This window comes from Dendrobates tinctorius, unplaced genomic scaffold, assembly GCF_039654945.1.
Source record: "Dendrobates tinctorius isolate UK_male_01 unplaced genomic scaffold, ASM3965494v1 ptg000005l, whole genome shotgun sequence".
Classification (NCBI taxonomy): domain Eukaryota; kingdom Metazoa; phylum Chordata; class Amphibia; order Anura; family Dendrobatidae; genus Dendrobates; species Dendrobates tinctorius.
The window spans coordinates 29101170-29112286 of NW_027361673.1; the positions used below are offsets into that span (position 1 = coordinate 29101170).

The 11117-nt window shown below is 46.1% G+C and overlaps 1 protein-coding gene across 1 annotated transcript in view; it reads right to left on the reverse strand.

Moving 5' to 3' along the window:
- Window positions 1-10636, reverse strand: part of GASK1A (golgi associated kinase 1A) — a 127502-nt gene extending 116866 nt beyond the window's left edge. The window contains exon 1 of the mRNA XM_073569083.1: window positions 10307-10636. Coding sequence (XP_073425184.1) covers window positions 10307-10309 — 3 coding nt within the window. The 5' untranslated portion in view covers window positions 10310-10636. The remainder of the gene's footprint in view (window positions 1-10306) is intronic.
- Between the last annotated feature and the right edge of the window lie 481 nt (window positions 10637-11117).

Below are 11117 nucleotides of genomic sequence, written 5' to 3' on the forward strand. Positions count from 1 at the left end.
AAGAAAAATTGAATTTCTAAATACTTTTTTAAAATATGCATTTACGTGACTAAGGGTATAGAGGGCTGGTAAAGCAGGGAATTTAACAATATGAAGAGAAATAGGGAACGAACTGCCGATTGTAGTTCGCAAAGCCAAGGAAGCGTTGGATTGCCTTCACCCCATGGGGCCGTGGAGAATCAGGAACGACAGACACTTTCGCCGGGTCCATACGTAGACCAGAGTCTGAGATAACCTACCTCAAGAATGGCAAGGACATCTGTTCAAAGACACATTTCTCGAGCTTGGTGTAAAGGCGGTTCTCCCTCAAGCGCAAGAGGACTTGGCGTATGTTTTTTCTGTGAGCAGACAGATCTGGGGGAAAAACGAGCATATCACCCAAGTAGACTACCACGCAGGAGTACAGCATATCCCAGAAGATGTCATTCACGAACTCCTGGAATACCGCTGGGGCATTGCAGAGGCCGAAGGGCATGACCAAGTACTCGTAGTGACCGTCTCGGGTGTTAAAAGCAGTCTTCCACTCGTCACCGGAATGAATACGGATCAAGCTGTAGGCCCAACGAAGATCCAGCTTGGTGAAAATTCGTGTTCCTCTTAGCCTTTCAAAGAGTTCCGGGATCAGTGGCAGTGGGTACTTGTTTTTGACCGTGATATCGTTCAGCCCTCGATAGTCTATGCAGGGACGGAGGGAGCCATCCTTTTTGACAAAGAAGAATCCCACTCCTGCAGGTGAGGAGGACTTATGGATGAAACATCTGGCTAGATTCTCTTGGATATACTCAGACATAGCTTGGGTTTCAGCAGGCGAAAGCGGGTAAATTCTGCCCCTAGGTGGGGTAGCGCCAGGAACGAGGTCAACTGGGCAGTCGTATGGTCAATGTGGAGGCAGCGTCTCGGCCTCCTTTTTGTCGAAGACATCCGCGAAAGACCAGTAAGCCGACGGCAGATCTGCAGGTGCCGAGGACGGACAGGTAAAGTTTATGGGATGGACAGACAACAAGCACTTCTTCTGACAGGATGGTCCCCAGTGGAGTATATCGTCCGACCGCCTTTCCAGGATTCGCTCATGAGTCCGTAACCAAGGGAGACCAAGAAGAAGCCCGTGGGGCATAATCGACAAGACATGGAAGGAGATCTTTTCTTGGTGCAGGGCTCCAATCTGCATCTCAATTTCCTCGGTGATGTAGGCAACGGTCTTCTGCAAGAGTTTACCATCGACCGAAGCAATCATCCGAGTAGTCTCCAGGGATCTGACAGGAATCCGGAATTTTTTAACCGCCTCGAGCCTAATAAAGTTCTCCGCCGCGCCGCAGTCTATATAAGCTTCTTCAGAATAGAGCTTAGAGTACAAATTCAGCAGGACACGATCAGGGGAGGAGAGGAATCACGTATACCTAGGGAGGCCTCTCCTACCACTCCTCAGCGGAGAAGTTTCCCGGCTTCTCGGAACAGGAGCGAAGGAGATGAGATGGACTGCAAGTAGACAGAGTGAGACGGGGGAATCTTCTCTCTGTGGCTTCCTCACGTATACGCTCTTAGAAGCGCAGGTCAATGCGTGTCGCAAAAGAGATCAGATCCTCTAAAAAGGTGAGAGTATCCCGACCTGGCAGTTCATCTTTGATCCGACCAGACAGGCCACGCCAAAAGGCCCCTACGAGGACAAGGTGCGAAAATGGATGGCATATTGTCTTACCGATAGAGTACCCTGATGGAGGTTAAAAAGGGACTCGGTGGAAGAAGCCAGATGACCCGGCTCATCGAACACCTTGCGGAAGGTGTCCAAAAAGGTGGAAAGCAAAGAGATAAGTGGATCATCACGCTCCCAGAGAGGATTCACCCACGCTAACACCTCCGCCTTCAAGTGTGAAACTATAAAGGATATTTTAGCGCGATCAGTGGGGTAGTGCTGCGGTGAGAGCTCAAAATGTAACAGGCATAGCTTCAAAAACCTCCAACACAATTTGGGATCACCACTATATCGGGGTGGTTTGCATAGACGAGGTAACGAGTGCGAGGTCGAAGCTGAAACAGAGGCAACAGATTGTAAAGAAAGGAGCCGGTTATCTAGCGATGTCATATAGTTGAGAATATGGGACTAGGTGTTGCGTTGCTGAGTGAGCTCCTGTTGGAGAGTGGCCAACGGGGAAATACTCACAGGGTCAGAGGACTGAATGGCCGACAAACGGGACTCCATAGATTTCAGAAAGGCCATAATCCTAATTTGATTAGCGGACTGAATGGCCGACAAACGGGACTCCATAGTTTTCAGAGAGGACACAATCCTAATCTGACTCTCCCCTAGGAACAACAGTTCCTTTTGGGTGGAGTCCATGGTACCAGCGGGGTCCATGGCCTGATTATACTGTGATGACTCCTGGAGTGGACCCTCTGGGTTGCGGCACCCACCCACCTAGGGTGAGCTGACCTAGTGAGGACCACCCCCTATACAAGGAGTGTCAGGGGGTGGTCAAGCCCAAGGGGGTGAAGTACCACGACTGTTGGAACCAGGTGGCCGGCTCACAGGAGACACAAGTGAGTGTGTCTAGCAACAGGGAGTATGCAAAGCGTGGATACAGGGAATCGTAGGGTATAGGACAATACAAGGTGTGTACACGGGAGTGCGTTAGGTTCAGGATAGTGCAAAGCGGATACACGAGGGCATGTAAGGTGTGCACAGAGTAGCATGCCCGGGAGCGAGCAAAGCAGGGTGCGTGCCAAGCAGCACGCCTGAGTACAGAGTTAGAGCGCGTGCAGGGAAGCACGCCTGAGTGCAAGGCTAGGCAGAAGGTGTGCCAGGAGGCATAACAGAGCATAGAGCAAAGCGTGTGCCGAGGGACATGACAGAACACAGTGCAGGAACAGAGCATGTGCCAGAAGGCTCAACAGAGCACCAGGCAGAGTACAGGGACAGGGCATGTGGCAGGAGGCACAACAGAGCACAAGGCAGAGTACAGGGACAGAGCATGTGCCAGGAGGCACAACAGACCACCAGAGGACCCGAATACAGCGCACAGCCATGCAAGGACAAAGCAGACCAAGCCAGGAAGCACAACAATAATCAGGAACCTCTCATAGGAAGAGGTAGCCTGATATAGCACATAGTTACATAGTTACATGGTTATTAAGGTTGAAGGAAGACTTTAAGTCCATCTAGTTCAACCCATATCCTATCCTAACTTGCCATTTCACCCAGACTATTTTTAAGGGGTCCAACACTTTCATTTTTTAGCTTATTACTATTTATGTAGTTAAAGAATATTTTGGGATTATTTTTACTTTCTCTGGCAAGGAGTCTCTCTGTCTCAATCTTTGCTGCCTTGAGCACTTGGACTTCAGGGTCAGGTCCTCCAGGACCATAGAGAGGACAGGACTGGAGACAGAGCTGAGAAGAACGCGCGTGGGTACTGGGAACATAGCACAACCATGGGACTAGGAGAGAGAGGTGCATGTGCGCACCCGACGGGACCCCCGGAGTGGCCGCGGCACCAGAAGTGGTGACGACGGACCCGGGTTTCCCGCCCCCCAGGTGAGAGCGGCGTGACAGGCGGCGTGACATTTCTACTAATAAGGCCATGGTTATAATAGCATATATGCTCTCATCCAAGAGAATCGGAATGATTATGCTAATCAAACACTGATCAAACTCTGATTAGAGTTTGATCAAAGTGTGAGAATAATGTTTTCCAATTTTCTCAGATGAGAAGATGTAAAAAAAGAATGTCTCCATCTTCTCCATTCTGTCAGTCTGTGGAAATCGGACAACGCTCGCATGTCATATGAGTGCAGTCTGACGTTTTCAACAGACTCATTGACTTGCATGGGCGGCGAGTGCATTCCATCGAGCCACTCTGAGGAAAATATCGGACATGTGCACGGCCCCATACAGTGGCGTAACTAGAGTCTGATGGGCCCCTTGCAAGATTTAGACCGGGCGCCCTCCATCTTGAATGAATATATATATATACATATATATATATATATATATATATATACACACACACATACAGTATATATAGACACACTCCATCCTGGTATATATGTCCATCAACTTGGCCCCACCCTGGTATACATTAATAGCTCATTGTGGTATATGTCCCTTATAATAAGCCCCATCCTGCTTAATATAGCCCCCACCTTGGTATATGTCCCCCCGTTCTGACGCGGTTCTTTAATGTAAAAAAAAACCTTTATACTCACTAGGGGCATACGTAGAAGTCATGGGGCCCCATGGCAGAAGTATAATGTATCTCCCACTAGCTGGAGAGATCGGTGTTGCCCGGGCATAGTAACTAACGGTCTCTCCCTCTGCAGTCCCGCTCTCCATCCACCACCCTGCTCTCTCCCTCCGCAGCCCCTGTCTCCACTGGCTGTCCCGCTCTCTCCCTCAGCAGCCCCGCTTTCGCTCCGCAGCCCCGCTCTCTCCCTCCACAGCTCAGCTCTCCATCCACCATCAGCTCTCTCCTTCCACAGCCCCACTCTTCAATCGCCTTCCCGCATTCTCCCTCCATAGCCCCGCTCTCTCCCTCAGCAGCCCCTGTCTCCACTGGCCATCCCGCTCTCTCCCTCTGCAGCTCCACCCTACACTCGCCGTCCCGCTCTCCACCCATGTCCCACTCTCTCCCTCCGCAGCCCCTGTCTCCACTGGCCATCCCGCTCTCTCCCTCAGCAGCCCAGCTCTCCACCCATGTCCCGCTCTCTCCCTTAACAGCCCTGCTCTCCACCTGCCATCTCGATCTCCCTCCACAGCCCCACTCTCCATGCGTCATCCCGCTCTATCCCTCCGCAGCTTCGCTCTCCATCCGTGTCCCGCTCTCTCCCCGTGTCCTGAACTTTCCCTCTGCAAACGCGCTCTCCAGCTGCCAGTGGGTGGAGCTATGTGGAGTGGGCGTGGCTTGACACACACACACATACACTCACTCAGCTTTATACAGTGGGGAAAAAAAGTATTTAGTCAGTCAGCAATAGTGCAAGTTCCACCACTTAAAAAGATGAGAGGCATCTGTAATTTACATCATAGTTAGACCTCAACTATGGGAGACAAACTGAGAAAAAAAAAATCCAGAAAATCACATTGTCTGTTTTTTTTTCATTTTATTTGCATATTATGGTGGAAAATAAGTATTTGGTCAGAAACAAGCAATCAAGATTTCTGGCTCTCACAGACCTGTAACTTCTTCTTTAAGAGTCTCCTCTTTCCTCCACTCATTACCTGTAGTAATGGCACCTGTTTAAACTTGTTATCAGTATAAAAAGACACCTGTGCACACCCTCAAACAGTCTGACTCCAAACTCCACTATGGTGAAGACCAAAGAGCTGTCAAAGGACACCAGAAACAAAATTGTAGCCCTGCACCAGGCTGGGAAGACTGAATCTGCAATAGCCAACCAGCTTGGAGTGAAGAAATCAACTGTGGGAGCAATAATTAGAAAATGGAAGACATACAAGACCACTGATAATCTCCCTCGATCTGGTGCTCCACGCAAAATCCCACCCCGTGGGGTCAGAATGATCACAAGAACGGTGAGCAAAAATCCCAGAACCACGCGGGGGGACCTAGTGAATGAACTGCAGAGAGCTGGGACCAATGTAACAAGGCCTGCCATAAGTAACACACTACGCCACCATGGACTCAGATCCTGCAGTGCCAGACGTGTCCCACTGCTTAAGCCTGTACATGTCCGGGCCCGTCTGAAGTTTGCTAGAGAGCATTTGGATGATCCAGAGGAGTTTTGGGAGAATGTCCTATGGTCTGATGAAACCAAACTGGAACTGTTTGGTAGAAACACAACTTGTCGTGTTTGGAGGAAAAAGAATACTGAGTTGCATCCATCAAACACCATACCTACTGTAAAGCATGGTGGTGGAAACATCATGCTTTGGGGCTGTTTCTCTGCAAAGGGGCCAGGACGACTGATCCGGGTACATGAAAGAATGAATGGGGCCATGTATCGTGAGATTTTGAGTGCAAACCTCCTTCCATCAGCAAGGGCATTGAAGATGAAACGTGGCTGGGTCTTTCAACATGACAATGATCCAAAGCACACCGCCAGGGCAACGAAGGAGTGGCTTCATAAGAAGCATTTCAAGGTCCTGGAGTGGCCTAGCCAGTCTCCAGATCTCAACCCTATAGAAAACCTTTGGAGGGTGTTGAAAGTCCGTGTTGCCAAGCGAAAAGCCAAAAACATCACTGCTCTAGAGGAGATCTGCATGGAGGAATGGGCCAACATACCAACAACAGTGTGTGGCAACCTTGTGAAGACTTACAGAAAACGTTTGACCTCTGTCATTGCCAACAAAGGATATATCACAAAGTATTGAGATGAAATTTTGTTTCTGACCAAATACTTATTTTCCACCATAATATGCAAATAAAATGAAAAAAAAACAGACAATGTGATTTTCTGGATTTTTTTTTCTCAGTTTGTCTCCCATAGTTGAGGTCTACCTATGATGTAAATTACAGACGCCTCTCATCTTTTTAAGTGGTGGAACTTGCACTATTGCTGACTGACTAAATACTTTTTTTCCCCACTGTATATATAGTCTTCCATATATTATAATGCATCCCATAGTCCTCCATATAATATACTGCACCGCCCATAGTCATTCATATTAGTATAATACATAGCATATATCCTTCACATCCTTTTTTCTGTTCAGTGACTAGTGTGAACATGTGCTTACATCCTGCATGCACATCAGTTTATAGCTCAGTTCATATCTTTAGTTTTTTTTCAGTCTATTTGTACCCTGTGCCTATAAAGGAGTGGCCTGCCTTTCCTTTGAGCTGGGCATTATATTAAGGCCAGGGTCACACTAACCAACGCAAAATACGGTCAGTATTTTACATGCGTAATACGGATGAATGGCCCCTAAACAGTGCTCCGTATGTCATCCGTAATCAAGGTGTGGTCGCGTATTTTGCGCATGTCAGCATCCGTATGTTATCCGTATGGCGAGATTTTCTCGCAGGCTTGCAAAATGGACATATAATGGATCCCTATGACAGGGTTTCTAACAGAAACCAAAGAATAGATATAGACACATAGAATGCACATATATATATATATATATATATATATATATATATATATATATATATGCATTCTATGTGTCTATATCTATTCTTTTGTTTCTTTATTAAACCTGTCAGTGTGAGTTTACTGTATAGCGCACTGAATTGCCGGCTTTGCTAAAAGACACCGGGTGCGTATTTCTCGCAAGTCACATGTGTGGTCCGTGTGTAATCCGTATTTTTTGCGCACCCATAGACTTGCATTGGCGTACTACGGCCGTAGTACGCTGACAATCACAGCATGCTGCGAGTGGCACGGAGCGTAGGATACGGAGGAGAAATATACGGCTGGTGCGAGGGACCCCATAGAGAATCATTTGTCCGTGTCTAATGCGTGCTTTTAGCGCCTCTCACTCGGCCGTATTCCTCGCCAGTGTGACCCCTAACTTAATGTGGTTCCCCATGGCTGTGTGTCCACTAGCTGGGCCCAGTCCTTCGTAGCCCTTGTCCACATGCATGTCACTTGACAAACAGTAATTTTTTTTAATATTAGAGTTAGGACTGTCCCAGCTACGATAACCGTGGAGTGGTGGGATGGCTTTTGCATTGTTTTGACAAAAAATCATGTTAACTAAGTACTGTATATTATCTTTGTGCACTATTGCTGTTTATTTACTAACTGCAGGGTATTCAATCATTATGTTTCCATCTTTGGTTATATCCTTCATATACTATAATGCACAGCCCATAGTCATCCATGTAGCATAATACACAGCCCATAGTCGACCATAAAGTATAATGCATCCTCTAGTCATCCATAAAGTATAATACACAGACCATAGTCATCCATGTACTATAATGCAGCTCATAGTAATTCATAAAGTATAATGCACCCCATAGTTATCCATAAAGTGTAATACACAGACCATAGTCATCCATGTACTATAATGCAGCTCATAGTAATCCATAAAGAATAATGTACCCCAAAGTCATCCATAAAGTATAATGCACTCCCATAGTCATCCATAAAGTATAATGCACTCCCATAGTCATCCATAAAGTATAATGCACCCAAAAGTCATCCATAAAGTATAATGCACAGACCATAGTCATCCTTGTATTAGGATGGCCACTAAATATATAAATACTCACCTTCCCTGCCCTCTCGCGCCACTGCGTCCTCTTCAGAAGCAGGCAGCTGACTTTGGCTTGTGACGGGAGCCTATGTCATCACTGCCATGCACCCCGTCACGTGCACACCAACATCAGTTGTTGGCCCCTGATTGTGCAGCAGTGTGTATTGCCGGGCAGAGATCCGATGTGTCTGTGTGCCGCATTACACTTCAACAGGATGTGCATCCAAGGAGACACATCCAGATAACGATTCTGCTAGTGTCGGCAGACGCCTGACCCGCCAGACGACCACTGTGACTGTTACGCCCATGGCCCCATAGAATAACATTTGCCAGAGTGCGATCCAAAGTTTTGGCGGCTCCCACTTGAGCCGGGGTCAGACATGCGAGAAACTCGCACGAGTCTCGCATGTCAATACCCGGCACTGCCGCCGGCACTTGGGACCGGAGCGTGCGGCTGCATGTATTTCTATGCAGCCGCACGATACGGTCCAGAGTGCCGTCGGCACTGCCGGGTATTGACAGGCGAGACTTGTGCGAGTTTCTCGCACGTCTGACCCCAGCCTTATACTGAAAATATAGTCATTTGCATGATCCTTAAGAGGATCTATTAACGTGCTCATGATTAGTGTGGATGTCTGTACACGTAAAACCCAGTCTTTACAATCAGAAAGTCTGATGTCTCTGCAAGAAAACTTCAGCTAGACTTAAAGACTATTTTTGTGTAGCAGAGCATAAACAGTTTTGCCAAGCAGAACAATGGTGAAAAATTGCAGCGTCCACATGTGAAAACCTGATATAGACTTATTCATACAGATTCATGGCTGTAAGTGCTGCCTCAGCTACACACACTATACTGAATTCAGATGAGACTGAGTATGTAGTCAAGTCAGTTTTCCATCCAGAAAAAATGGACAATTTTTCATCCGCATTGTCATCTTCTTTTTACATCAACATTTCAGTAAATAACAAACTGCAAAATAGTTTCTTATGTTAATAACTGCAGTTTATCTGTACAAAACTGATGCTATAGGTTTGGTAATCTATATGTGATCCGTCTTTCCCGTACCCATTGATGGATCAAAATAGTTTGCTACACCAATGACTCGATTTATCAGTGTACTGTCCTAGGCGGCCTGTTCTGTATTTCACAAGAACCCATCATACACTCGTCTGAAAAAATCTCACCAAAAACTCATCGTGGGAACATAGCCTTGGGGTCTCTTCACATGTGGCAGATTTGTAGAAGAAATTTCTACAACCGAAAATCAGTTTCAGATTGTTTCTGCAGCGTGTACAGGTAAATGGCACAAGCCACAGAAATGTTGTGAACTTTTATTGTTGAGTTTCTTCACCAAAGATTATTCTTTTTGTGACTACAGTCTATATCAACTTTTCTAACGACACTATGGCTATGTTCACATATTGCATTTTTGCTGTTTTTTTTCTGCAAACTAAAAGCTTATTTTTACAGTACCAGCAAAAGCCATGGGATTTCAGAATTCTCATGCATACAATTGTTTTGTTTTCTGACTGAATTGGAAAACTGCTGCGTTTTTGTAAACTGCAGCAGCTCACTTCTTTCTGCGTTTTTGCAGCGTTTTTTTTGCCATAGAAAGCAATGAAAAAGTTCAAAAGCGCTGCAAAAAAACCCACAATCCTGCATTTTTGCTGCTTATTTAGTGAATAAAACTAAACCTTATTAAACATACTGCAGACAAATGACAATTCTAATCCGCAGCAAAAACACATCAAAAACTATTTTTTTTTCAAGCAGCTTCTTTACCGCCAGGAGAGCAGATTTTGCCTGCAGGTTAAAAAAATGCTGAAAAAATGCAACGTGTGAACATAGTCTAAACAGTCAAACATTTCTTTTGGGACGTAACGGCATAAAAGTCTATTTTATGAAATGACAAAAGATGGTAAAAAAACTGTTCAAAATGCAACTACATTGAGAAAAAAAGGCTTATTGCTTATCTTTACCATTTTACTTCATAATAATGCGCAGTATCTAAAACAAAGGGACCGGCTTGTTCTCCCCAGACAGTTAAAGGGTTATCGGACAAATGTGTGACAGATGTGACAAGCTGATTCCTGGAGAATAAGATGTGCATTCACACTCCCACCCTGAGGGTCACCCACAGCCACCCATACCATGTCTTGGAGAGAAGCACTGTGCAGCCACCCACAGCAGTCCTGGCCTTTGTGTCCTCCTTTCCATAGGCAGGCAGTGCTGCCTCTTATTCCTTAGGATCCCAGCACTTCACAGCTCAGAGGTATCAGGTTTACATGGTTCCTGCTCAGCCCCACTGTCTGGAGTCTCTCTTGGAATGCTCTCCAGATGTTTTGTATCTGTTGAAAAAGTCCTTTCTTCTGCTTAGTTTGCATTAAAATGTGCAGCCCATATACTACACTCCCCTAAAGCTACTGCGCTGTAAATCAAGCATCAGCCCCATGTTCCCCTCCTTACATGATGAGCTTCCCCTTGGCTAAGTGAGTGTCTATGTGTGCAGTATCTGGGGAAGTTCAGCCAACTTTTGGGTCACTCACAGAGGAGCCAGCTCAGACCAGACTGCTAACAGGAGGAGAGGGTGGGATTAAGGTGAGGCAGAGGAGGGGGCCGCTGATGTTTCAAAGGGGTCTGGCAAGGGTGAAAGAGGAAAGGCTCATTTATTTGATGTTCTTTCTTCAGAATAACAGTCCTACCATTGGATATTAAAAAGTTTTCTGGGAAACAAAGCAAAAAAAAAGTCTAATTTGTAATGCAAAACAAATAATAATGATGATTTCTAACTTGCAAATTTAATTCAAATTTTGCAAAGATTTATCCAGGAAATATTTGATGCATTGCAATTAATATGAAATAAAGCTATGCCCCTTATTCATTTGGACAGGAGGTTTCACTGGACCGGTACTGATGAGCAGCGGTGCCTCATACTTTCCACAAATGTTACCTCTGACCCAG